Genomic DNA, 26,378 nt, shown 5'->3' on the forward strand with positions numbered 1-26,378 from the left:
TCCATCAGCACCTCCCCTCCTCCACCTCTCCCTTCAGCACACTCGTCAGCTTTGTCCTCCTCTACTTCCACGTTCAACACCATGACAACGAGGCAGAGCAAGGGAGGAGGAGGAGGAGGAGGGAAGGGAGGAGCTGGGGGGCGGGGGGGGGAGGTCACACCGTGCAGCTAGCAGGTAGCTGACCCCTTGCTCAGCCGCCAGCGGAGTGAGCAGGGTGAAGAGCGACCAGCTGGCAACGCCGGAGGCGAGGAGGAGGCGAGGCGAGGAGAGCTGCTGAGCGAGGCCGAGGGGAGGGAGGGCAAGGGTGTACCCCAAGGAAAAGATAGAACTGATGGAGCCCTTGACTGTCTCTGTGTACCCGAAGTCGCCGCTCATCGGTACAATGGCGATGCTCATGGCCTGGCGATCGAGGGAGGAGACGGCTCCCACGAGACAGCAGAGGAAGACTATCCTCCTTCCCTCGTCGACAATCGTCGATCCCCGCTCCTCCTTCCCCTCCTCCTTCGCTCTCAGTCGTTTCATGTTGGAAGCCCTGTCAATGAGCACGCGCTCTCTCTCTGCCTGCGCCTTCTGGCAAGACACACGAGGCAGCGAATGTCTGCCTGCCATGCTCCTCCTCCCGTACATGAGCTGGCGCTGGCGAGGAGCTGGGAAGTAGTTGCATGGATGGAGGAACGCGTTGGTGAAGGTGGGGAGAGAGAGGGAGCTGAGGGAGAGCACGAGGAGGGAGCGTATTGCTCTCATCCTCGAAGAGATGGAGATGTTCACGAGGACGCGTAGGATGCTGAGATAGCAGAAGCAGGGAGGAGAGCAAGTTGAAGTGTAGAGGAAGGATGGAGACTGAGAGGTTCAGGTGAGGGGATGCGGACGAGGGGATCAGAAGCAGGGAGCAGGGAGCAGGGCGCAGGGAGCAGGAGCAGGAGCAGGAGCAGGAGCAGGAGGAGCAGGAGGAGCAGGAGGAGCAGGAGGAGCAGGAGCAGGAGCAGGAGCAGGAGCAGGAGCAGGGAGCAGGTGTAGAGAGCAGGAGCAGGAGCAGGAGCAGGAGCAGGAGCAGGAGCAGGAGCAGGAGCGGCTAGTTCATGGGATGTAGTTGAGGGGAGCAATCAGGTTCTCTTTTTTAAGGGCACTGCGGCAGTCCAAGGAGGTAACCGCGTATGTTGGTTGACCTGCTTGGCCCGGCGGCGGGCCGGGCCGAACCTGGGGCCCCCGATCAGGCATGATGGCTGGGACTCGGCCGCGGCAGCCGGGGCGCACTGCCCGGTAGTAGTATTATTTGTTTTTTTATTGTTTTTTTTTGTTTTGTGGTATGTAGACTCGAAAGCAAAGATCCATACCGTACTATATTCCTGAGTTCAAATTGAAGCTCAATTTCTACCATTGGGAGGGCCCGGTTGAGAGGGGCCCGGGGTCTCACCGTGCTGAGTCAAAGCTGGGAAATTTCGCCGCAAAGTCCGAGTCTTTCAGAAAATCTTGTTCACGCTTGTGGGATTGGAGCGACAAAGTGGACATGGCCTGTCAGTCGCTCCATCCTTGCACTGTTCACAGAGACACAGGTGTCCGCAGGGTATCAGCGCCCAGTCAGCTTTCCGCTCCATGCAGAGGACGCAGACGCACTGCTGGTTATCTCCTGCCACTCCCCGAACTCTCGCTCTTGCCTTGGCTTCATATTCTTTCTGGAGCCTTTTACATAAATCGCCGAAACTTGGCCGTTGAAATGATTTTTCCCTCCAGCATTCCTGCATGATGCCGTACACTGTTGCCGGGCATGACGGGGGCCTCGGGAGTCGGTCCCCATCAAGTACCTTGGATCCCACCAGCCCATCATCTTCAATGGTGCAGAAGGGTACTTCCGCGTACGTCCAGACCTCCCACATGGTCACCCCGAACGCCCACACGTCGCTCTTCTCCGAGAACCGCCTTCTCCTGATGCTCTCCGGCGCCATCCACCGCATCGGCCGAGCCGTCAACCCTGCCGTGCTCACGCTTACAGCTCGACCCTCCCCATACGCGCGGTTAGCCATGATCGAAAGCCCATAGTCAGCAATCTTGACACTTACATCCATGTGATTCTGCGCATCTAGACGGAACACAAGCACGTTCCTCGCCGCCAGGTCTCCATGCACGACCTTACGCAGCGACAGCCGTAACATCCCTTCACAGATCTGCCTGGCCACCTGCAGCTGCGCCAGCAGGTCAATTGTCTCCCCGTCCTCAGCAAGGTTCGCCAAGATGACATCCAAGGACCCCAAGGGCGCAAACTCTGTCACCATGCAGTAGTCACCAGACATTGGCTCTATGCTGATAGCAAGATAGCGGACAAGATTCGGGTGTTCGCCCAGCTGCTTGAACCCTTTCACCTCCTTCGCCAACTCCTCCCTCCTCCCAGTTTCCCCGCTGCCTCGGATGCGCTGGATGGCGACTGGAGTGCTCAGCCATCGAGCCTTGTAGACGAGCTTGAAGGGGCCGGAGCCGATCTGTTGCGTGTCGGTGATCAACGCAAAGTGCACCCATGGAATGTCTTGCGCTCGGACTCCTCGTCCCCGCCCTAGAGGCCTCCTTGTACCCAGCTGAGGGCAGAGTACGTCAAAAAACAAACTTGTACATGACGTCAACAACCTGCGAAGCAAACTCACGCTGCTCCGACCGGCCTCGGCCGCAAGAAATAAATCTTTGCCTCCGCTCCGTCCCGCCTGTCTGCTTCTTCTTCTTCTCCTGACCTGCAGCGCTCAGGAACAAGAAAGTCGAAGCCGGAGTTGCTGCGGACCCTTGAAACGAAAGATTGCTTCCAAAGGAGAAGGCTGACGAGCTTGGATGTGCAGCAGCAGCAGCACCGAACACAAAGGCAGGTGGAGGCTGCGGCTCTAAAGAGTTGGAAGAGGATGGAGCAGCGGTTGAAGCAGTGGAAGAAAATGGAGCAGCGGTTGAAGCAGTGGAAGAGGACGGAGCAGCGGTTGCAGTCGAGCATTCGAAAGCCCACGTACTGCTAGAGCCTGCTTCAGACTTGCGTGTTTCTAAGCTCGCTGCGTTGGGCGGTGTAAAGGAAAACACGCCGTCACTATTTGTTGAAACATTGGGTTTAGCTGCTATGTGGTCTGAAAGAGATTGTTGTCACATTCAGGAAGAAATTTGAAAAATCGACCTACTTGCAGTTTCGTTGCAAGATGATTTTGCACCACTGGTCGCAGCAACGGCATCAAGATGGGAAAGAGTTGATGAATACGTTGGTTGGGATTCCGAGTGATTGTCTTCATCATTCTCTCTATCATCTTCAACCCGTCCACCTTACTCAACTTAGTTGCACAGCAGCTTGCTCAGGTAGAAACTGCATACCTTTCAAAAGGTCCACGTTTGAATTTGAAATCTTGTCAAGAATTACACTCGCTGTCTGAAATGAAATTCTCCAACTTTCTCCATCCTTCAAGTCTGATTCCGATACAGTATGACCAATCAGCAACGGCTTTCCCATATGTTTCCCTACACAGTGTAGACCATGCTTCTGCATCTCACGAAAAGCAGAAATGCTTTCAGTATTATCTGTTGTTTCCAAGAGTTTGACTTTCTCAATAACATCTGAAGCGTTGCCTGAGGTAACGATGGTGAACTCCCTTTCGGCATGCTTGTTCAAACAAGCAATAATTTTGAAATCCTTAGTCTGATTGAGCTCTGCAGCTTTGGAATCGTTTGCGCCTGAGGCCTGTTGATTACCAGTTGGTCCAAAGATCTTGATGAGATTGCATGTTTTTAACATGACGGTTTGTCCTTCGAGAAGTTTCACTTTGAACATCTCCTCGTGCACATTCCATAACAGCACAATCCCAATGCTATTGCACATGTCAAGAGCTGATATGACAATGGTATAGCAAAACCACCTTGAGTTGTAGTCTGTACTGTTCCTCAACGAATGCAGCATGACCCAGTCTCCAGCACGAATTGGCGCATCAGAAGTTGGCGGTTTCCCATCATCCGCTTCTGCCTGTGTTTGAGATGGATCTGGGAAGATTTTCAGTCACTCCATTCACAGGCAGAATCGCGTACCATTTGAAGTCGAAGCGGCCGCAGAGAGCTCAGATTCAACAACTGTTTCCTTCACAGCAAAGATTTCATCTAGGGATTTGTTGGGTTGCGTGTTACACTGGTCTGCCTTCGCTAATTTTCTAGAGTTGTTCAATGAAAGAAAATCCAGATGAGCAGGCAATTTCTGCAACAACTCATCCAGACGGCTTTCCCAAGCCTCTTTATATTGAAGTATGATATCTTGGATTTCCTCGACTCGTTTTTCGTTGACACCGAGACATTGCACAAAAGTTCTCCAGAACTTGCTCCCTTCGCCATCTGCCTTCACGTCTCGCAAGCTAGCACCAAGAAAGATCTTCTTAATCCCTTTCAAAGTCATCAGATAAAGGATAGGCTCAAACCTTATGGTACCTGGAAACACGTTCTCTCGAACAGGAAAAAGCTCCTTGGCAAGAGCATTAAACTGTTCAATCTTCAGACCATGAATCGGATGAGCGCAACTAGGAAAAACTGTCTGAAAAACGTGGAACAGGGTAAATTCTCCTTCTTCAACCTGTTTCAAGTCATCCATGAAGAGCCAGACCACTACAGTTTACCTCTGCTGGCAGAAAGGTTCTCCAGGTGAGATCTTCATCTACTGCAGCCTCAAGAAATGCCCTAGCAGTGTCTTCCATCTTTTCAAGTGCTTCCTTATCTCCACAAGGCGATGCATTCGCAAACCCAATATCTGGCTTCCCCTTCAACCTACGATTTTGAAATTCTTGTGCATCGGCTTGAGAGCATGTTTCTTCATGTTCAGTCATTTCTGCCAGCGACTGAAAACACGATGCGTTGCAGAATTCACATCTCCACCAACCCGAGAAGAAGTGCTTTCAAAAGCACAAATCAAAGCAGAATCAATGAAAAGTGAAGCACTTACATGCATTCTGTCACGGGCAAACTTGAGGTCAGCTTGAATCAATTTCCTTTCGCTCTCGCCCAACGATTGGATGGCCACCATGTTGAGTGATTCTAAGTAATTCTCTCTCTGCAAGTTCAAACTCTGAAATTCCTTCATGTCAGACAGATGAAGTCGATTCAGAAACACTCACCGAGTAAGTCTGGTTGTCAGCATCAGCTAGATAGAAATCCATGTTTCCAGCTTTGAACGCTTCTTTGGTGGTAGTTAACCACGCGAGCCATCCCTCCACAGACTTCGGACAAACTAAATACCTGAACAGGTGAGTGCATAGTGAGTGACTCATTACATATGCATGCAACAATCACCTAGCAGTTGTTGATACTGGAAGATCTACTATGATATTCTTCTTGAGAAAAGAGTCCACGAAGCATCTTGTCTGTAATATATTCAGTCGATGACCGTCATGTGATTAGGCAATGCCTCAGTTGTTCTGTAGAATTCTTCCTTTTTTTGCTGCATCGAAGATAGCAGGTGCATTGGGTTCACATTGAATCGAGCCTTGGGATAACAAAAGTGAGACACACAGCACTTTATATTTGCACTTACAGCAAGTGTCAAGACTGTTTCATCATCCACGTCGATCAGGTGCCTTTGGTGTTGCATTTGCCTATCTGTTTGTTAACTCTGGAGCGAGAAAATGCAAAGATGTTGACTTTGCCGTATCATTCTTTGCTTCAAACTGAATCGTTTTCGTCGAATACTATCACAAGTAAAGATGTTCAGATGAACGTTCTAGTCATAGAGCAAGGATGATGATGTCAACAGTCTGGGTAGCAAATTCTTTGGATGGATACGAGAGAAATTCAAGCAAGAAAAATAAATCGACTCCTGATGCAGGTACCTCTCCCCCGCGGTTCAATTCCACTGCACCATTTGCTGATTCTTGTTCCTCATCTTGACGACTCTTCGACTGTATTTTTAACGTTATTGCTAGTATTGTAGTCCAAGTTTGTACATCGTTGATGGTAGCTGTGGAATTCGACTCACTGGCTTCGAATTTGACAGTGTAATCTGGAACCAAGAAATATCATGCCGGTCATTTTGTTCCTCAACCTTCATACCTTGTTCTTCGACGCTACACTGTTCCTGCAACGATGAAGCTTGCACATTTTCTCCATGTTTTGGTGAAAGTTCTTCCTCATAATCTGCCATGGTTTTATCCTCGTACACTATGCTCAGTTTTCTCTCAGTTTCAGATCAGCGTTCTGCCAGAATTTGTTTCAAAATATGGAACGAAAAAATTCCGAACAATCAGGACAAAAAAATTGAAAGTGCAAAGATTTGGATCTGCGTTTCCATCACATTAACCCCCGCTGTAAATTATTTTGCAACAAGTCACCAACAGCAGAAAACAAAGCAGCTCATTTACAGCTATCACCAACATAACATCAAGCAAACGCTTCGCTCTTCAACCCATTCAAACTCACAACTCTGTAGTGAGCACGGCCCCCGACGCCATTTCTTGGCGTGAGGTTCCCAGCTACCAGGCTGGCTACCAGGACCCTTTTAGTTCTCAGGTAAGTAGAGGGGGTAGGGTACCCTACCTGTACCCGTGTGCCATCCCGAGTGTCGCCGGGCCGGGGCAGGTACCGGGTCCGACCAGTACCGGCCAGGCCGGGGAGCCACGGATCCGTTGTACATCCGCCTTTACTCAAAGTTAAGTCATAGTATAGTATCACACTCAAAGTGCCCAGCCTGTGACTCATCAGCCTCCAGGCTAGTCGGGCATAAAACAAGCGAGAGCAGCCCCTTGCTACGGATCAGGCAGTGCGGTAGGGCTGTGATGGGGCCCGGACCAATTCCGACGGATTCATTATCATTCAAGCGACTCATCAGATCTTACCGGCCAGCTTGAGAGAGGGCAGAAGGGGATGTGACACATGGCAGTGTTGCTGTAAATCTTCTCGTCCAGGGTGTCGACGCAAGTGCTCAGGTTCATCTTGCGAGGAGCCCACTCCTCCATAGGGGTATCATACGGGTCTGTCTCAGGGAGGGGGCGGTTGGTGAGCTCGAACACGGCGTCCATCCCTCCGAACACCAGGCTGCAGAGCTTGTTACATCCCTGCCAACAGGGGGGAGGACATCATACTCTTGAACGGTAGGATCGATGCCGGCTATGGACTCCTCCATCACGAAGCGGTGGTTGGTAAGGGCGTGCTGCGCATAGCCATCAACAGGACTGGTCTGCTTCTCCTTGAGGAACTGACCTGATCCCATTGGACACGCCCTCCCAGCAGCTCCTCACAGATGAACTGGTTGCAGGTGCACCAGGAGTAGCTGCTCGGGTGGGAGGCGGCCCGGATCATGTCTTCCAGCTTCACGAACGCTGCGTCTTTGATGGGCTCGGCATGGAGGGTGGCAGGAAGTTGTATGCTAACGCAGCAGACGTGGTGGCTCGAGCCATCCGGAGGGAAGCAATGCTGCGTGTAGGGGCCTGCACCTCAGACATCAGCCACAGCTCAAACCACGGGAGAGCAACTTCAGCGCATACTCGAGAGGTTCAAGGTGCCGCAAGGTGTCGGGGTCCACCACTGCGGCATGGCGGATCGCGGCACTGGCTCCATGTTCATGATGTCTGGATCTTCGGGAGGGTCATGATCCAGATCCATCGCCTCCTCCCAGCAGCCTTCGTACTTGCTCTCGTTGTACCACAGGAAGTGCCATCGGGGGGTTTCGAGGTCCCACGCCCAGACCTTCTTCCCGGTCCTACGACTCTCCTCCTCCTTCATCATGTTCCACCATTCAGTAGATCCTTCCACAGGTTGTGGCCTTGCCGTCTGGTTGTTGTCATTTGCCACAGCACACGATGCTAAGGTGCTCAGAAGCACCAGAGCTACTGTGAAGCTCCTGTTCGCCAGCATCTGACGGACTCCTCGACAACGATCTTCTCCTTGGCGATGCTCCAACCCACTCAGCTACGACCGATACTCTCTTAATCCTGATGCTGCGGATCGTCACATGCTTGACAGGCTAGCTGGTGTTCCGGTAGAGCAACTGGTCACGATGCGACTCGCCCGTAGAGTTTCGGAGTACAGGCACACGAGTCCCTTGGGGCTCCTTCTCGGTCGCGAGTTGACCTCTCCCTCGTCTTCTTCCTCTCCCTGGGCTCTTCATCATCTTCTCTCCTCCCCACCCTTCCTCCATCTCTTCCTCCCCTCTCCCCTCTCCTCTTATTCCCTGCCCCTCTCCTCCTCCTCGTTCCTGTCTCGACTACAATGCTTCAATGCGTCCTGCCCAAAAGTTATGTCCAGACGGGGGTGGCAACGAGGTGGGTAGGGTACTAAATGCAAAGGTAGGGTACTTTCAAATTTACAGTACCCTACCGTCATAAATGAAGTTCCTACCCCAAAAGCATGTGGACCTACCGGTATTTACTCCCAAGGGAGACACATAAAAGTACCCCTTCGAATCATGAACACCCCTTAATCGTAGCACCCCTCAAACTTCTACCCCTCTTTTCCAGCCATACTCCTGGGGGGTTGTAAATTGAGTACTACCCCACTGGTGTATACCCCTGTTTCTGTCTCTCCTTCACCCACCCCACGTTCTGATGGCCCTCGGCCTTCCCCTCCCTCTGCACAGCATGGCCGAATAGTCCGGCAGCGCGTTCCCGTTCCTCCCTCCTCACATGCTTGTTTTCGCGCCATCGTTCCATGGGCTGACCCTTCTAGATGTCTGACTGACTCTCCTCTCTTCGTTTCTGCTCTTGAACTCTACCACCTCTTTGTTGCCCAGCTCATAACTTCGTTTGCCCCCCCTTCAAGTGCCGTCCTTTTACGCGCTCATTGAGCCATACGCGTTTTGGCAGGCTCAGCGAATGCACCTCGAGGGGATCTGCTGACGCTCCAGACCACCGCGAAGAAGCATGCACGAAGTAGTGGACGTCTAAGTCGCAGACCCGGGGAGCTGCGTGAAGCACAAGTGCAGTCATCACACCTCTATCAAGCAGCCTAGAGCCGACATGCGCAACTCACAGAAGCAGGAGATCGAGAATGGTGTCTCGCAGCTGCAGGAAATGGGGTTCGACGGCGCCTTGTAACATCCTCCTACGTGTCACGCTATGGTTGATGTGGTGCCCCAGGGCAAGAAGGGCGTTGGAAGCCTGTAACGGAGACTTGGAGAATGCTCTGTATCGGTAGAGCAAGACGAGCTTGTCGTACAGCTGAATTTCATGCTGCAGCCTGACGGAGAGCGACAACAGCTCGTTGAACGTCCTGGCGGACACGGCGACATCAGACCGCGGCAGTTACCTAAGGTCATATCTTGGTCTTTGCCATGTTTGTTCCTCATGATGTCTGTAGGGCAACTTCTTCAATTCAGACAGAGACAGTTGGAAGTCCAAGTGCACCGTCGATGAGGTGAAGACAGCTTGCTTCGTTCCCTTCCTTGTCCCATGCATGTATCCGATGCTTTCCTATGTCCGAGCTCTTCACCCATTTCTCTCCTCTAATCCACATCCTCCACGCCTAGATATGCCCATGTCCCTTCCCAAGGTTGAAGTCTATCTCTATATGTGCTTCCAAATTCAAACCTTTCTATGAGTCTCTGCTGAATTTCCTCACGTTTCCCTTTTCGATTCCACATGTCATAAACTCCTTCGAGTGTTTGGTGCTAAAATTTTTTCTGCAGTGCGATTCCTTCCAATACTGGTTACACGGCTTATTCAAATCCGATTCTCTCCAATCCAAGCTACTCTAATGAGCCTTCATACTACGGTATTGCTGAGTTGAAAGGGATGCACATTCTGCTTCTGGGGTTTGAATGGGGAATGTGTTGATTGGATCATAGTGACAATGACTTGACGATGGTAGAAAAGATGACAAAGATGATATTGATGATGTTGATGATCACCAGGATGATGATGATGGAGACGATGATGGGGATGAGCAATGACGATCATGATGACCACGACGAAACGATGATGACTATGTCTGGCAGAGCCGACCAGAGAAAATCCTGCACAACCCATTTATGCTTCAGAATATGGAATCAAATCGCCTGGCAAGGTCTGTTGAGACTGGTGTTGAAGTGTCGCAGTCTGAAACATTGAATGAAAGGCAAACAAGGACTCTGATGTTCCCATGGCGACAGTTGTACCTGAGTCAAACTACACGCAATCGAACACTGATATTGAAGCTCAACAACTTCGTCAGGTTTCCCTTCGTCTCACTGCTGTTCAGCTTTTGCCTTTTATTTACCATCGTAATTCTCTCTTCTCCCCCAGGCTCTTGCTCTTTCCCTTCAAGATCAACCCAAGCCAACGGCTCGCTCCTCGAACACGGACATCGGTGAGTTTAGCTTTGAAGTCATGATGACGTGGCAACTGACGATAGTCTCTGTCAGGATTGAGCACGGAGGAAGAGGAGGTGCGTTCTGATCTACTTGCTCGCAATACCTTGTTCCTGCTTTGATTGCGTTATGGTGAAGATGGCGCGAGCGATCGAGCAGTCACTGTGCTCAAGCGACCCATCGGCCTACAAGGAGCCAGAGAATCCGCACATGTGAGTTTTGAGGGAGAGTGACCAGAGATGAAAGGATGGATGAGAGGTAGAGAGAACTAGAAATTAGCCATGAAGGCGCATGAGAAGGAGTGCGGTTGATTTATGTCAAGCCAAGGTCGGGAGAACATAGGGTTTAGTAGTGCAGGTATCGAAACTTACTGACTTGACTCATGATAGGCTTTTGAGGAAGGACAACATGGCGGTGGGATTGAAGAATATCGGGAACACTTGTTACTTCAACTCCCTGTTACAGGTCTCTCAACCCCTTGTCTCTTGTATGTCCCCAGAATCACTTCTTTTCTGCTATACACACCCCTTTGATTATGGCAGGATTTCTTCCCGACTCTGACTTGCTTCTCGTCAGACATACCGCGCTATTCCAGCTTTCCGCCACGCGATTCTTCAGTGTCCTCTCCCTCCTGGGGAAAAGCGCCCTCCGTCCTCCGTCCCTGTCGCTCTGCCTGCTGATCAGAACCAGCTGGCTGCTGCTAACCCTGTGGCCGCTCAGCCACTTGCCAAAGGGTCGATTGATGAGAACGACGTGAAGAGAACGGTCGGTGGAGGAAGAAAAGGAGGGAGGGAGCGAAGATGGGGACCGGGAATGGGAACAGCAGACGACTGATGGCTTGTGTTCTCTCAGACCGTCGAGCTCGTTCGTCAGCTTCAGCGTCTGTTCGCTCAGATGGTGCGAGCTGAAGCTGCTGCTGCTTCCTCTCTGAGCCTGCCCTGCAGGAGATCAGCGACAGAAGGTTCGTCGACCCCTCCCTTGTCATGCAGAACCTGCTGGACTCGTCAGGAGATCCCGTCCAAGTAAGAATGCATCGAATCTAGAGAGAGACGAGGAGGGGGAAAGGGAGGGAGGCGATGAGGGCGGTGAAGGCAATACAAGGAGGGAGAAGAGCTGCTCCTGACGATGAGCAACTCAGGTTGGAAACCAGCAAGATGTCAGCGAGTTCAACCATATCTTCCTGCAGAGGGTCGAAGAAGGTTTGCAATGGCGTCAAAGGTGACGTGTTGGTTGAATTTTGACTTCAGGTCTCAACTTCGCTTCCAATGGACAAGCAACTGAGACCAACACTATCATCAAGGTTGCAGTTGGTATGACAAGCGGGAGAACTTAAGCTTGTAAACCAAGGGGATCTTCGAAGGAAAGATGCTTCAAGAAGTGCTCACAAAGGACGAGAAGACAAGTGACTCGAATGAAACTGTGAGCTTGATTCTTTGCCATGTTTACTGGGATTCTCGCAATGTTTTCTTGACTTGTGTCAATCCGGGATGAATGATCTCGGAGGGATGTTGTCACTTGATTGGGGAGTTAGGCAGAGACTCGATGTTTCTTCAGGATTGTATACTTGTTCGAATCCGAACCTGCTGTCAACATTTTCTACGATTGATTGATGTCTTTGTATCCCCGCAGGTCATCTCGTCCTCGTCCTGTGAGTTCCACGAGCTAATTCTGGTCAGCCAGCTCCTTGCTTGCAAACGTGCTGACGTCATGATCGCAAGGACATCTCACGTGGGGACCTTCATGGAGCTCTAGAAGATTATGTGGAGGCGCAAGTGAGACAGTTGGGCATGTGGCGGATGCGGAGAATCTGACGAGATGGCAAGGTCGATGATTATCACGGAGAATGCTCGCAAGGGAATCAGGTAAAGTGCCGAGTGGGGCAGAAGAACAGAGAGTTTTGACTTAGCGACTGAAGAAAATCGTCAAGAATGTCTGGATCGAGAAGTTCCCCCCCGTCCTGACATTTCAGTTACAAGTTGGAACATCCTCTCATCTCATCTTTGACTCGTTGACGCACGTGATCTCAGAGAGTCTCGTATGACAAAGATATTCAAGCTCCAGTGAAGGTGAAACCCTTGGGGTGTTGCTGCTTGTGATGTTGTTGCAGGTGAACGATCGTTTTACCTTCCCCAACGAGCTCTTTATGGATCGCTACCTTCTCGCGCACAAGTGAGCCCCGTTAGACTCTCTGGAACGCTGCTGACGACCTGACGAAGAACGAAATTGATGCCCCGAAGAATTAAGAGAAACGGTGAGATGATGGAGGAAGAGCAGGGGCAGGGGCAGGGGCAGGAGGAGGTAATGCAGGTGGTGGTATCGAAGGAGCAGAAGGAGGGAAGGAGGCAGCCGTTAGCAGATCAAAGATAGAGACGGGAAGCTGAGGGCGAGAGGAAGAAAACTGGAGAAAGCAGGGGCTGGAACGACAGATGACTGAAATCCCAGAACTTCGACACAAGTTCGACCATCTCAATCAGAAGCTGCAGCACCTCCTGGTACTCCCCCTCCCTCCTCTCACATCCTCTGACTTGCCATCGTTAGCATTTCTCTTCCACGGGACTTGAGCGGACGGACGTGGCAGCGGACGAGTATCTCAGAGGCGCCATGGCGTTTTTGAAGGAGCGGAGCGAAGGAGGGGGCCTCGAGAAAGTCGATCACGTGCTTGAAATGCTTAGCTCTCTGACCTCTCAGGTTCCAACTGCATGTCTCGTACTCCTCGTGCTCTTGACTTGTACTCCTCGTGCTCTTGACTTGTACTCCTCGTGCTCTTGACTTGTACACGTCGACGAGTGTCGAACTTGTCCTTCCTTGCTCCTCCTTTCATTCTGCTTGAACCCTCCTTCCCCTCTCTCCCTTCTCTCTTCCCGCCCCTTCCTCTGGCTCCTCTTCCCGCCTTCTCTCTTCCCGCCCCTTCCTCTGGCTCCTCTTCCCGCATTCTCTCTTTCCGTTCCTTTCTCCGGCTCCTCTCTCCATTCTCTGTTCCCTTCTCGCCTTCTGCTCTTCCTCCTCTCTTCGCTTTCTCCGTCACCCCCTTTTGCCGATTGTTGTCAAGCAATGACATTTTCGGAAAGGTCAAAGGCGAGACACAAATTTTGCAGACGCAGCTGCAGGACATTCAAAAGCAGATTGATCTTCTTTTCGCTGAGTTTAACTCAGATCGGTTGTTGCTATGATGTCTACTAAGGAAAAGAAGTGATCTCCTTTCAGATATTCTTTATTTGCTGTTCTTGTACATGATGGGCTGGCGGGAAGTGGGTGAGATGAGATGCAGTGTTTTCTGGTTGCTTGTTGCTGAAAGGATTTCTAGACATTATTGGGTTTATATCAAGAGACAAGACGGATGGCTGAAGTACAGGTGACCATGATGTCGCAAATGTGATTTAGTAGAGATGATGTCTGAGCTGTTGGAGATGATTCCGTCTCTAGTTTTTGGAGATCATCTCCATTCGTTTCTGTCTCCTGCCTGCAGTCAACATGTTACAAGTTGATTCTGATGTTGTTGCAGCGACGCGGAGGTCGCGTCAGTGGAAGAGAAGGAAGTCTGGGAGATGAGGTGCGCAGCCCCTCGTTGTTCTCGTGCATGACCAGCAGCGAGCAGTGAGGGGGGCAAGAAGAATGCGTCAGCATACTGCTTGATGTACAGGAGGGACAAGGAAGATGTGAGTGCTGGTACAGCCGCGGCGGCGATCGACTGTGACAGTGCGATCGACAGGGGAAGTTCTCGATTCATCTCCCCGACCTACTGCGGTCAGAGGTGGAAGACGACAACAGAAGGCTGAAGGAGGAGGTGAAGGCAGGAGGAGGCTGCCCTGTCGAACTTGACGGCCTGAGAAGATGCGGAACTGGGATCGGAGAACGTCGCTCATGAGATTCGAAGCCGCTCTGAATGAGAAGATGCAGGAGGTGAACGTGGAGGACTGTGAGGCAAGGCACGAGTGGCTGATTCTTGGAACAGATTAAGGTCATCAACAGAGATGTTGTGAAGGACAAGGAGGGGATGAATTGGTACTCGTTCGAAGCTTTCCTTGACAGGCTCCAGGTTCTGAAAGTTACAAAAATCCTTTCACATTCACGTCTTGATCCTTGCCTGCTTGCTGTTTCTTTGCATGCCGTCCACTCCCTGCTTCCTCTCACGGACTTTCGAGTCCTGAACCTGGTGACGTTAGAAGCCGGATCTCTGCAAGTATCTGATTGCCACGGGTACCATCCCACAAGTCTTTGCATCGAAAGAGTTGGACGACAACGAGACGAGGGTAAGGGGGAGGTAGCCGTGGGCCAGCCTCAGACTAGACGCAGACCATGTTTGAATCGAAGTTCCATGACACCCTTGTCATAAATCCGACAGATCAGGCTTTTCTGGGTAATACTCCAAATTCCCACTCTTCTCGTCATTACCCCTTATCTTGGATTTGTTCTCTTTTCTCTTGATATATTATACCCGTTTCCTCTCCCTCTCCCTCTCCCTCTCCTCTCCCCGCCTTCTTCTCTTCACGTCTCGCCCCTCCTCTTTTGTATCCAACTTCTTCTCCTTCGCAACTCGCCTGAATCACACTGATGTCGTGTTATCTATCTCTAGATAAAGCCAGGGAAGTATACTGTGAGTTCTTGTCGATATCGAGGTCAGAATATTTGCTCCTCCTCCCTCCCTCCTTCTTTCTCTCCCTCCTTCTCCCTTGCTTCCTCTCCCCTGATCTTCATGTTCACCATCTCCTCCCTCCTGCTCCCCATCTTTCAATACCACAGCATTGCTCAACAAGTTTCAGAGCGATCTCGGCGGCAGACAAGTGTATCAGCAGTCAGGACATGGAGCAATGCGTTCTGCTGCTATGTGGGGCTTACGAGCTGCAGGTAAAATGATGATTTTGACATCCTTTCTTGGGATTATCATCATCATCATTATCATCATCATCATCATCATCATCGTCGTCGTCGTTGTCGTCGTCGTCGTCATCATTACCAACCATGATGTCGTTTTGACTTTCGAATCATGATAATCTGATGTGCATCAAGACATACTCCACCACAGGCATGTCATCACCACCAGACGCACCGTCAAAGTCATCAATATCACGCAGCTTCTGACCTGCTCTCAACCATCTCTGCAGAAAAGCCTTGAGGGGGATCTTGAACGTGCCGCGAGTTTCGATGCCGAGGTGCTTGACAGGCTGACAGCGGTGCGTCTACTCCCTCTTCACCCTCTCTTCTCGTCCTCTTCGTCCCTATCTCTGAGTTCGTGAACCTTCTCACCTTGAACCCCCGGTCTCCTTCCCCACCTTCCCTCCTTTGGTCGTTTCCTCCTCGTACCCAATTGTCACTTTGACTTACATCTCTCATTCTCGTGCTTGCTCGGCCCTCTTATTGTGCCTTGTGTCGCGCAGGTTCAAAACCTCTTCCTGGAGATGTTGGAGGTTGGACTTGCGGATCAATCGCAGACGGTCTCTCCTTTCTCCTTTTCTGTCGCTCTTATCGCTTGCTCACGCCCTCCAGCAGCTCAACGTCAGTCTCCTCCTCGCCCTCACCTTCAAGATACTTCAGCACAACACGCCGGTACTGCTTGGCGGGCGATCGCTAGGTGTGACAGTGAGCAGCAGCGAGTCAGTCACGATGTTGTGACTAACTCGTTCTCACGATGGAAGCGTTGCGTGAGCAAGAAGCAGGTGCGGAAGACCCCGTTCATCCACCCCGCAAAGTTGTAGCAGTCCAGTCCTGACTTCCCTCGTACTTGTCAGGATGCGTCGAGTGCGACGGGCGTCGAGGAGCTGCTGATGGTGCAGCGTTGACACCATTGCCCTCTCGATCACTCAAGTGCACGGGCAGGGAGCGGCCGACTGTTGGAAAGATGTGACGTTTCCAAACTACAGGCTGAACCCGGTGAGGGAGGTTTGAGGAGGGAGACCGGGCAGGAGACGGAGGAAGGAGACAGCGGGAGAATGATGACTCCTGTCAGGTGTTGTGGGACGAGGCAGCTGGTGTGATGCAGAGTATCGTGGGGACCCGTCGGTCGCTCTGCCAGCAATCCAATGATAGGTGGAGGACGAACAACACTTGCTCTTCCTGATTGACCGCTCCCAAGGTTCGAGTACCCTCCAGTCTCCGTCCTCTACCGCTCGCCCAGCAGCAGCAGGTACTGCGTGCCTCATGTCATGCGCCTTCTTGACGGGAGTTTGTGCCTGCAGGCTGCTGGAGGGCGACCTGATGGAGGTCGAGCCGAGCTCAGCATGATATGAAGATGTAGTCTACGTAGACCGAACCAGGCTCCCTTCCTGCTCCTTCAGCCCCCGGCAACGTCTCCCCCTCCCCCTCCTCCTCTCCTGCCTTTGTCCCCGTTCGGTTCGCTCCCCAGCATGGCGACCCCAGCGGTTGCCTCAGCAGTGGCATCCCGGGCCGGGCCGGGCGGAGGCGAGTAGCCGTTTAAGTCACCAAATTACTTAATCAGATTTCAAAATTTCACCGAACTTTCAATGTCAAGTTCTGAAATTTGACCCAAACTGCGCTTTCGCAGGAGTACACTCAGTCATTAGTTCGAAATTTCATGGATAAATTTCAAATATCTGATGAGTAATTCAGAATTGAATTGACCGTTATGCTTCACCAAGCAGTGATCCCTGAAAAAGGGGTAGGGTTCTTTCAGTGACTACCCCACCAATAAAATGACCTGGATAAGTACTAAAAGGAAGGGGTGTTTTGAATAGAGTGCCTAAAAGTGAACAACTGAGTAGGGTAGGGTACTACATTGATTTATTGACAAGCATGGGTGGATGTGTCCCTCAAAAGTGTAACAGTCAGGAGCTTGGTGAGGGGTAGTGGCCAGTCAATTGAGGGGTGGTAGGGGTCGTCAAACTGGGCTATGGGATCCGGTCATTATGCACTGACGGAAGGTGTTGGCGGGAAGTGTTCGAAGGGAAGGATGGGTAGGTCGTAGGGTCATGTAGATTAGGGGGTAGGGGTGATGTCTCGGACCCAAACTTTCCCCTGAAAACCAACGAGAAGGGGGGTGCTCTCGCCCTCTGGTCTGATGTAGGGGTAGATGATGCAATTGGAATTAGAGGGTAGGGGTGGAGGTCACTTGGTCCGCATGGCAGTCCACCCCGTCGCATGAGGACGATAGTGCAACAGGAGCAGGAGGAGCAGGAAGAGCTCAAACAGGAGGAAGCTCAAAAAAACAGGGAGAGATAGTTGTAGGATGAGGAGGATCATTCAGTGATCAAGCATAGATAATCGAGGCTTCAAGGAGATATAGAATTCGCGCCGTCTTTCCACCAGGAGACTGTTGATGACTGTGTGCTGATTGCCTGCCATGGCTCCCAGTATCGAAACTTTCATCATTAGACTACAAGGAGGTCACAAACAAGAGACACAGGACAAGACTCTACTAAAGCAGCCAGATAAGACATGTTCAAGTCGTTTTCGCAGAAGTTTTGTGGCCAGGATGTTGCTTGAACATGATCGACAGTGATTAGATTTCGTCTGGAGTGAAGCATTTTGTCTAGTCTCAGCTCATTCTGCACTTTTGGTCCTTCGTAACTCTCAAGAGCAGATGGCCGGATTCCATGGACGTTCTCCAATCTGGATCGTAAGCTTGTTTGCGAGTCTCGTGCGAATCTTGTACTGAAATGTGCCTTGCCGGTGAAGCAGACTACCATCCTTGTCGCTGGTGACCTTGATGATACTTGTTGGGGCATGGACTGACTCCGATGCCCTCAGCCTTTGTGTACGTCACGAATGCAGAGACTGGGCAAGACGTTACGACCATGGCGGCTTTTAAGGTTAGTTTTGGGTCTTGTCTCGTCGTCGCCGATGCTCATACTCTGCATCATAGAAAGGAAATGTCACAACAGTGGCAGGGACAGGAATAGACTCAGACCCCGAGTGATGCGCTGATGACCTTCTTGACCTTGTGGCTGACCAGTGCTTATGTCAGCACCATCATCAACGCAAACCTGCTACAGGTTTCCATCTTAAAGCCGGTCCTGCTGGAGACCATTCCAGGTAGCGGCAGGTGGAGGGGCCTGTGATAGAGTTTCACGATCCCACAGGGCCACAACGGATCTTCTACATGCTGACAGACGCCGGCAACTCGATCCTCATGCTCAACTTCGACAACGGAACGGTGCTGAATCACACGTGCAACAAGGAACATGCCTCTGATGTGATCGCCACAGATCAGTACAGTAGCCGGAAATCACAATGATGCTGGTGAGAGCAGCAGGAACGTGATGAGGTGCAGGTGATTTGACTGCTTGCTGACTCTTAGGCTACGTGGATGGAGATGGGCTCAGCGCAAGGTTCAATCAGCCGCGGGACTTCGGTGAGGGCGGAGAAGTGGAATACGATCTTCTGATTGCTCTCCTCTGCAGTCATGAGCACAGACGGCACGAAGATCCTGATTGCTGACACGAACAACTACTGCTTGCGATTCTTCGACATCAGCACCAGGAAAGTGACGACACTGACTGGTACGGATGTCACCGCATGTCAAGTATGCCAATGACAAGTGATACGTCAGGAAAGCGCTTTACAGGGACAACTGAGAACGACCTGGTGGAGGCAGAGGGAAGCTTTGACACGGCTGTCCTCGCTAAGTGAGCCTGTCGAGGTCCGTTGATGAGACTCGCTGACCTTGCGTAGACCCAAGGCCGTTGCAGCTTCGTCACAGGGAAGGTACTTCTTCGTGTCGACAGAGAAGCAGTAAGATCGCTGCTTGCTTCTTTGACTAGTAGCTGATTGAACTCATCGCAGGGGGAAATCAAGCAGAATCCTCATGGTCGACACGAAGTTGAACACAGTCTCGTCGCTGTCAGGCCCTCGCGATATCAATGTGCTTGTGTGTCGTGTGCCTAGTGTCGTTGCTTGATACGCGCCCTTACAGGCACGATGGCGAGACGGCGATGCGGCGACTGTCAGATTTGAGACGATTCTAAGTATGAGAAGCATGCGCTTGAATGGGCAGTTGGCATTCGGATACAGAAAGCCTATTCGCTCTCGCTCTCGCTCTCCCCCTTCTATTGTCCCTCTATCTCGAAATCTCATTTTCTTCCTTCTTCTCTACTCCTCGATATCATGCTGCTGAGAACGAGTAGCGTCCTTCGCTGCTGACACAGCGCTCCAGGCATGATCGTGGACTCGTCGGACACGAGGCTCTACGTCACAAGCCTGGGGACGGTCGACAAGTCGGAGAGGCCCTCCCGTTGCTGACACGACCTCAGATCCGAATAGTCTGTCTCGTCGTTGACTCCCTGTGCCCTTCCGTCGGGTATGTGAAGACTGTCCTCGGAGTCTCTGGGGTGAGATGGGAAGGTGAATGGCTGGAGCTGACGATCGTGAAAGGACTCAAAGCAGATAGATGGATCGTATCCCTTCGCAAGGTGAGATATGATGCAGATGTTGTGAGGATGGCAAGATGGAGAAGCGATGGTTGTGCTACCACGTCTATCATGATGCAGTGGGATTCTACAAGCATGATATTGTTGATCGAAGAGATCGTGTCTTTGTCGGAGGTTTGTAAGTTGTGCTGCAGACTCGGTGCAGACGCCTACATTCGAAGGGTCCCGTCACAGTACTCGAACAACATGAGTAAGACTCTTGAGGATGAAGAAGAAGAGGGAGGAGAGGGATGAAGGGGCGGAGTAGCGGGGATGTGAAGGGGATAGAGGGGCAGACAACATGAAGGGGAAGGCAGAGCAAAGGAGAAAGAGGGCAGGAGGAGGAAATACCAACTGAGGTTGTTATGCAGTTCTCGCTGAACCCGCTTACAACGGAATTCGCTACGTTGCTGTCGACCCGTCAGGACAAATGAACATCACGACCTTGACAGGTGAAAGAGGAGTGGCAAGAGGAGGTGCATGAGCAGCAGCAGCAGCAGCAGCAGCAGCAGCAGCAGCAGCAGCAGCAGCAGCAGCAGCAGCAGCAGCAGCAGCAGCAGCAGCAGCAGCAGCAGCAGCAGCAGCAGCAGCAGCAGCAGCAGCAGCAGCAGCAGCAGCAGCAGCAGCAGCAGCAGCAGCAGCAGCAGCAGCAGCAGCAGCAGCAGCAGCAGCAGCAGCAGCAGCAGCAGCAGCAGCAGCAGCAGTAGCAGCAGCAGCAGGGAAGAACCATTGAAGGAGACAAGACGTACAGGCGTAGGGGAAGAAGACCAGAAGGAGAGCTTGGAAGGAGGGAGGAGAGGAGGAGAGGAGGCAGCAGAGAGGAGGCATAGGAAATAATTTCAAGAGAGTGCAAAGAAGGGATTGTGAGAGTGTGACGTTGCTAACAAAGAGTCTAGGCTCTGTTGCTGAGGGTTATAAGAATGGCATTCTGGAGGACTCGAAGTTTTACCTTCCTTCGGTAACATATCTCCCTGTTTCCCCTGTTCCTTTTCTGGGTTGATCTAGCTTCAAGTTATCTTCCTCTTGGTCTTTTGTTCTTCCTCCTGACTTCGGACTCGTACCTCTCTCCTGCCTTACCTTCCGCCATCCCTGCCTTGTCTTGTCTTGTCTCGGTCTGGGTCTGACGCATCTCAGGGGTTTGCCTTCAAGAATGGTGAGGTCTACATGTGCGACAAGGGCAACTACTACATCCGCAAGATCTCTCCTCTCATCGGAGTTACAATCGCAGAGATCTACAGCGAAGGCGGACTGTGAGTGATAGAAAATGTCATGAATGATGTTGTATGAGATGGCACATGATGTTACGTGATGATTTTCCAACACATTCACGTAACACTGATTGAGATCTTGATGACATTTTGATTATTGATTGCCTTGTTTCATACTCGTCGCATTCTTTTCTTTCGTGTTGCAACTCGCTTCCCCCCCTCCTTGCTTTACCTTGTCTGTAACCTCTCACAACTCATCTTATCTTTCAATCCACTTGCAACAACTCAACAACATCGAATGCTTTGCCCTTGCTTCTTCCCTGATTGTGATGACAGCAACTATACCTTTGCTCGGGTCTCCTCTGGTGTTAAGTTCATCCCACAAGCATACTTTGCCTACGGACTTCACCCCTTTGGCGAAAAACAACCGGTGATCCTTTCTATCTGCTGCTCCTGCTCCTGCTCCTGCTCCTGCTCCTGCTCCTGCTCCTGCTCCTGCTCCTGCTCCTGCTCCTGCTCCTGCTCCTGCTCCTGCTCCTGCTCCTGCTCCTGCTCCTGCTCCTGCTCCTGCTCCTTCTGCTGCTCCTGCCTCTCCTGCTCCTGCTCCTGCTCCTGCTCCTGCTCCTGCTCCTGCTCCTGCTCCTGCTCCTTCTGCTGCTCCTGCCTCTCCTGCTCCTGCTCCTGCTCCTGCTCCTGCTCCTGCTCCTGCTCCTGCTCCTGCTCCTGCTCCTGCTTTTTTTCCTCTTCAAGCTCCTGCTGCTCTTCCTGCTGCTCCTGCTCCTGCTCCTGCTCCTCCTCTGCTTTTTCTGACATGATGTTCTCAGCTCGTATTTGTCGACAACATCGTCCCAACTCAGCTGACAATTTCTGTTGGTCCGTCTGTCTGCCTACCGTCCTTTGATATGAGAACAGGAACAAGCTAACGACGTCTCCATCTACACCAACGGAGTCAGGGCCCCACGTGCTTCTCGCCTCTTCGTCGTCGATCTTGCCAAAGAAAACAACGTTCCTGTCAGAGTCAAGGTGATGAAGATGACACTGTTATGATAGAAGACAAGTGATGATGATGATGACTGTTGCTGGTGCTGGTGCTGTTGCTGTTGCTGGTGCTGCTGTTGCTGGTGCTGGTGCTGCTACTGGTGCTGTTGTTGTTGATGATGATTGTGGTCGAGGATGTGGAGATGGTGATAACGATGGAGAGGATGACGGGGAAAGAGTTGAAGCTGTAGGAGATGACGACTTCTAATCCACTTTTCGAATCTTCTCGTTGATCACAAAACACCAGATGTCCGTCGAGCAGACCTACAACTTGGGCTTCGCCATGTCAAGACGTCAAGAGAAGACCTGCGGCTCCAACACAGGTTGAGGATCTGACATACCTTGGCTCTCCTCACTTGCTGCTCAGAGTACAGAATGATCAACGCAAACGCATCTGTATCATGCCTCTGCCCCTGCTCCTTCAATTGCTTTCTTATTCCCCCATCCTCCCAGTCTCCCTTTCTCCCCTCTCCTCTCCTCTCCTCTCCTCTCCTCTCCTCTCCTCTCCTCTCCTCTCCTCTCCTCTCCTCTCCTCTCCTCTCCTCTCCTCCTCTCCTCGCTCACTTTTCTTCTCCTCTTCCTCAGAATCTTTGCACCTGCTCGGCATCATGTGGAGATCCGATCCTCTGCTCAACGATTTCCTCAGCCAGGTAAGAAATCTAGGAAGTCTCCATTCCATTCCTAGTCTTCCTCCTCCTTGCTCTACTTCGTAATTCTTTTCGCCCTCCTCCTCTTGACCGTTGGCTACGCTGCCCCTCCTTTCCTCTTCTCACTGAAAGGTTGCAGCTTTGGAATCTTTGCCTTCGGCACTAATGACCTCCCCTGCTTTCCATACTCCACGGTAAACAAACAAGTCTAATGCTTCTGCTCCTGCTTGCTCACCTTGACATGTTTTCAGAGCAAGAAAACATCGAGCGACAAGCACATCTTGCTGGTTAGTCGATCTCATTCTACTCTTTGCTTCTATTTATTTCTGTTTACTTATCCCTCGTTATCCGATTTCCCTCTTCTTCCTCTCCTTCCTCTCCTTCTCCTCCTCTCGCTCCTCTTCTCTTCACTTTCCTCCTCCTCCTTTCCTTTCCTCTCCTCTCCTCTCCTCTCCTCTCCTCTCCTCTCCTCTCCTCTCCTCTCCTCTCCTCTCCTACTCCGTGACCTCACACTGGTCCTTCAGGCTGTTTTGCTCAGCCTGGGCCTCGCCTTGCTCGCTCTGATTGTCGGTCAGTATCAAAATCTTTATTCGATCCTCCTCACTGCTCCCCCTGCCCCTCTTTTCCAGTTCTTCATTTGACTTGCCTCTCGCCTCTTTACCTGCCTGCTGCTGCTGCTGCTTCTGCTTCTGCTTCTGCTCCTCCTCCTCCTCCTCCTCCTCCTCCTCCTCCTCCTCCTCCTCCTCCTCATTATCATCATCATCATCATCATCAAGGTCCTTTTACAATCCCAGCCCACAACTCTTTTTGTTCTGAACTTGCTGTCTTGTCTTGTCTTGAGATGTATTTCACCCGTCAGCTGCATTCTGGTGTGATTGTTTCAAGAATGAAAGAAGAAGGAGAATCTCGCAGTGCTTGTCGTTATCTTTGGTGATGTTGTAGCAAGACAAGCACTCCTCGCTCTTCTGATCCAACCTTTTCTCCCACAGTGATATACGTCAAGTACAAGTTCGACCAGACGAAAAAGAAAGAAAACCTCGCAGAGCAGGAAGGGAACGTGAATGGTAAGTCTCGATGCTGGCAAGGGAATAGGCCAGAGGGGAAGTGGCGGGGGTGGATTGGGGTGGGACGATGATGATTTTGGTTTTGAAAAAGAAAATAACAAAGACGATAATTTTGACGGAGTGTTTGTGATGGTGCCGATGATGATGATGATGATGGTGCCGATGATGATGATGATGATGGTGCCGATGATGATGGTGCCGATGATGATGATGATGATGATGATGATGATGATGATGATGATGATGATGATGATGATGAGGAGGAGGAGGAGCGCGAAAGTGATGACAATGCAGTGCCACAAGAGGTAAAAACAGATGTGGAGAATCAAGGGGAGCTGGTGAACTTTGACCGTTTTGAGCCTAAGGAGTTTTCTTACTGCTTTTTCTCCAGCCTCCCCAGCCAACTTCACCAGAGGCTCTTCAAAATTCTTCATGGCTGACCTATCAGCTCGGTGAGAGACACTTTCACCTCTGCTCGTCCTACTCTTGACTTGCCTTCCACTGATTTTCTCTCGTGCATTCTTGTCTCCTGCTGCTGCTGCTGCTGCTGCTGCTGCTGCTGCTGCTCCTGCTCCTGCTGCTGCTCCTCCTACTCCTCCTCCTGTTCACCCTCCCCCTCCTCTGACATCTCAAGCCAGAAAACGGGAGGGTCGGGATGTTTCCCAACAACTACCAGACACCGGGTGAGGATCGTGGGTGTTCTTCGAGCTGTGTCTGACATGTCTAACAGTCGCGCAAGAAGGAGATGTACGCAACCGTCTCGTCCTCCCCTCCTTCCTCCTCACTATCAGCAGGACTTCTACAGCCATCAGACGCGAGATGAGCTCGTAACTGTCCCCGTCCCTTCTCACCTCGTAACCTGCTTCTTTTCTTACGTCTTCTTCTCACCTCTTGCTCCAGCCAAGTTCTCAAGTGGCTCAGACGGCCTCTCGCCCCCACGCCTCCCCGCCTGCTCTTGTTTCCATCCCGATCTTGTCTCACTCGGTCTCCTCTCTTTCTCCTCCTTCTGCCGTCCAGTCTGACTGTGTTGCTCAGTCTGCTGAGAACTTTCAGCCCCAGGCAACTCTCTTCTCGCCAAATCTCGAGTCGTCATCGCCACAGCAACTCGTCTCGATCCCAGGGCCCTCAACGGTGAGAGGAGGGCAAGGGAAGAGTGAGAAGAAGGCGAAGGGCATGGGGAGAGAGGAGGAGGAATAGGGCATGGGGAGTATTGCTTGTTTCTGATCTAACTTTTCCTCCTCCTCTTCCTCCTCATCATCATCCTCCTCCTCCTCCTCCTCCTTGTCCTCCTCCTCCACCCCTGCTTCCCTCCCCTCTTTCTCACTCGTGGCCTCCCCTCCTTCTGCCCTCCTCCTCTCAGCCTTCACTGCCCGGCGCCGTCTCACCGACGGCTCGACTTGATTCCTCTGCACCTCTCGAAATGACTCCAACTATCAGCAAGGTAAAAGTTGCCCCGGCCCAGCCCTCTTGTCTCCTTTCCCCTCCCCCCCTTCTCTTCATTTCTCTCCTCGCTACTCCCCCGACACCTCACCTCTCCTCCTCTGTTTCCTCTCACTACCATACGGCAGGTCAACGGACTTCAGTCCTTCGGGCAGGATCCCAGGGAGCAAGAGCTTGAGGCGATTCCTCTGCATTCCCTGACCCTCCCTCAACCGGATTTCGCTCCTGCTCCTCTACCAGTCTCCCTCGCTCCCTCCGACTCCCTCTCCCCTCCTCTTCACGATCCTCCTTCAGACGCGTCCTCCATCTACGACAGATCGGCACTGGCCTGATGGATGAAGCTGAACGAATGAAGCAGAGGAGGAGGAGGAGGAGGAGGCAAGAAGGAAGCTGACGAAAGAAATGAGGATGGATCGGAAGGGAGGAGGAAGGGATTCCCTGGGAACAGTGAAAGGATGGAATTGCGAATGTGTTTGTGTTTGTATTTGTGTTGTTGGAATAATAAGTACTCCCAGGCTCCTTGCTAATTTGAGTTCAAAGGACCTTTGAAGGTCTGAATCCAACGTACAGGTGGTTGGGGGATGGAACCTTGAGACCAGCCCTCGCGTTCCCTTCCTCCCTGCCATTCGCTCCTGTCACGCTACTGCCTGCCTATCCTCTTGCTTCTCCATGTTGCTCTCCTGTGCGGGGGCGGTACGAGAACAGCCACTGAACTCCTTGCTCACCCTCCTGCTCCGTCGTTGTCGAGTCTACTGCATATAGTTCTTTGATTCATATCAAATACAAACACTTCTTCATAAATGATGCCCAGCAACGAAATGACTGACACGATCACTACTGAAGTTGGATGTGAGTCAAGGTGAAGAACTAATCGACTCAATGTGACTTCAGATTCAATGAAGCCTTTTGTCTTCAGATGGTGATATTTGGTTTTGCTGTATCATCATCTTCTTTTCAGACGGTGTAATAGTTTCACTCATGTTCTGCCAGATTCAGCTGGCTCGCGCTCCCGTGCCTCGGCAGCAGGCCCTCGACACAGACGATGGTGTCCGTCAGTGAGCTGCGGATCATGCCGAGGCTGGTCTTGGACGTTCCCACGGGACATAGGAGAAAGAGGTGAAGTGTGCTGGGAATGTTGTAACTTGTGGCTGGTGAGAATGACCAGATTGTTCAAGACAGTGATTCAGGTTTTGTAATGAACAAAGAACGAAATGAGCCAATACATTGCAGCCAACCTCCTCGCTCCCTCCCTCGCTCCCTCGCTCCCTCCCTCGCTCCCTCGCTCCCTCGCTCCCTCGCTCCCTCCCTCGCTCCCTCCCTCGCTCCCGGGAGGGCCTCCCTCGCTCCCTCGCTCCCTC

At 51.7% G+C, this 26,378-nt stretch overlaps 6 protein-coding genes across 6 annotated transcripts; 3 read left to right on the forward strand and 3 right to left on the reverse strand.

Moving 5' to 3' along the window:
* Window positions 1-45: 45 nt before the first annotated feature.
* GUITHDRAFT_147832 (hypothetical protein) lies at window positions 46-744 on the reverse strand (the record flags this gene model as incomplete). Its single annotated transcript, XM_005820486.1, has 2 exons — window positions 46-61; window positions 161-744. 2 exons carry the CDS (start codon window positions 742-744, stop codon window positions 46-48), a joined length of 600 nt encoding a protein of 199 aa, XP_005820543.1.
* Window positions 745-1,460: 716 nt separating this feature from the next.
* On the reverse strand, window positions 1,461-2,507 carry GUITHDRAFT_81277 (hypothetical protein; the record flags this gene model as incomplete). Its single annotated transcript, XM_005820487.1, has 1 exon — window positions 1,461-2,507. A coding segment is annotated over one exon (1,047 nt), but the record flags the coding sequence as incomplete, so codon positions are not given.
* Window positions 2,508-3,286: 779 nt separating this feature from the next.
* On the reverse strand, window positions 3,287-7,836 carry GUITHDRAFT_147833 (hypothetical protein; the record flags this gene model as incomplete). Its single annotated transcript, XM_005820488.1, has 16 exons — window positions 3,287-3,821; window positions 3,870-3,990; window positions 4,036-4,567; window positions 4,611-4,829; window positions 4,934-5,056; window positions 5,106-5,226; window positions 5,281-5,351; window positions 5,375-5,428; window positions 5,817-5,885; window positions 5,963-6,028; window positions 6,403-6,478; window positions 6,520-6,620; window positions 6,819-7,017; window positions 7,065-7,132; window positions 7,183-7,409; window positions 7,467-7,836. 16 exons carry the CDS (start codon window positions 7,834-7,836, stop codon window positions 3,287-3,289), a joined length of 2,952 nt encoding a protein of 983 aa, XP_005820545.1.
* Window positions 7,837-8,936: 1,100 nt separating this feature from the next.
* On the forward strand, window positions 8,937-16,483 carry GUITHDRAFT_120258 (hypothetical protein; the record flags this gene model as incomplete). Its single annotated transcript, XM_005820489.1, has 46 exons — window positions 8,937-8,995; window positions 9,057-9,110; window positions 9,156-9,230; window positions 9,277-9,333; window positions 9,605-9,690; window positions 9,914-9,981; window positions 10,033-10,128; window positions 10,200-10,263; window positions 10,319-10,341; window positions 10,403-10,476; window positions 10,654-10,729; window positions 10,841-11,029; window positions 11,117-11,161; window positions 11,209-11,286; window positions 11,403-11,463; window positions 11,512-11,564; window positions 11,612-11,683; window positions 11,894-11,935; window positions 11,983-12,036; window positions 12,088-12,126; window positions 12,292-12,330; window positions 12,372-12,433; window positions 12,481-12,515; window positions 12,707-12,756; window positions 12,803-12,952; window positions 13,360-13,421; window positions 13,469-13,516; window positions 13,569-13,616; window positions 13,767-13,814; window positions 13,860-13,920; window positions 13,974-14,048; window positions 14,096-14,164; window positions 14,217-14,300; window positions 14,428-14,514; window positions 14,558-14,621; window positions 14,838-14,880; window positions 15,025-15,109; window positions 15,367-15,435; window positions 15,640-15,696; window positions 15,749-15,808; window positions 15,853-15,918; window positions 15,991-16,029; window positions 16,079-16,132; window positions 16,209-16,288; window positions 16,335-16,385; window positions 16,438-16,483. The coding sequence occupies 46 exons, from the start codon at window positions 8,937-8,939 to the stop codon at window positions 16,481-16,483; spliced, it is 2,997 nt and encodes a 998-aa protein (XP_005820546.1).
* A 1,472-nt stretch (window positions 16,484-17,955) lies between these two features.
* On the forward strand, window positions 17,956-20,330 carry GUITHDRAFT_120259 (hypothetical protein; the record flags this gene model as incomplete). The annotated part of the gene is made up of 16 exons (XM_005820490.1): window positions 17,956-18,027; window positions 18,081-18,130; window positions 18,183-18,250; window positions 18,298-18,371; window positions 18,424-18,457; window positions 18,516-18,569; window positions 18,619-18,717; window positions 18,768-18,843; window positions 18,890-18,949; window positions 19,001-19,079; window positions 19,131-19,182; window positions 19,371-19,423; window positions 19,468-19,545; window positions 19,589-19,626; window positions 19,779-19,834; window positions 20,083-20,330. 16 exons carry the CDS (start codon window positions 17,956-17,958, stop codon window positions 20,328-20,330), a joined length of 1,191 nt encoding a protein of 396 aa, XP_005820547.1.
* A 1,564-nt stretch (window positions 20,331-21,894) lies between these two features.
* On the forward strand, window positions 21,895-25,352 carry GUITHDRAFT_120261 (hypothetical protein; the record flags this gene model as incomplete). The annotated part of the gene is made up of 16 exons (XM_005820491.1): window positions 21,895-22,056; window positions 22,117-22,192; window positions 22,237-22,265; window positions 22,455-22,519; window positions 22,656-22,710; window positions 22,768-22,803; window positions 23,041-23,086; window positions 23,506-23,580; window positions 23,875-23,918; window positions 23,972-24,032; window positions 24,219-24,263; window positions 24,311-24,327; window positions 24,375-24,434; window positions 24,481-24,564; window positions 24,616-24,711; window positions 25,149-25,352. The coding sequence occupies 16 exons, from the start codon at window positions 21,895-21,897 to the stop codon at window positions 25,350-25,352; spliced, it is 1,155 nt and encodes a 384-aa protein (XP_005820548.1).
* Between the last annotated feature and the right edge of the window lie 1,026 nt (window positions 25,353-26,378).

Source organism: Guillardia theta (genome assembly GCF_000315625.1).
Source record: "Guillardia theta CCMP2712 unplaced genomic scaffold GUITHscaffold_175, whole genome shotgun sequence".
In the NCBI taxonomy this organism is placed as follows: Eukaryota; class Cryptophyceae; order Pyrenomonadales; family Geminigeraceae; genus Guillardia; species Guillardia theta.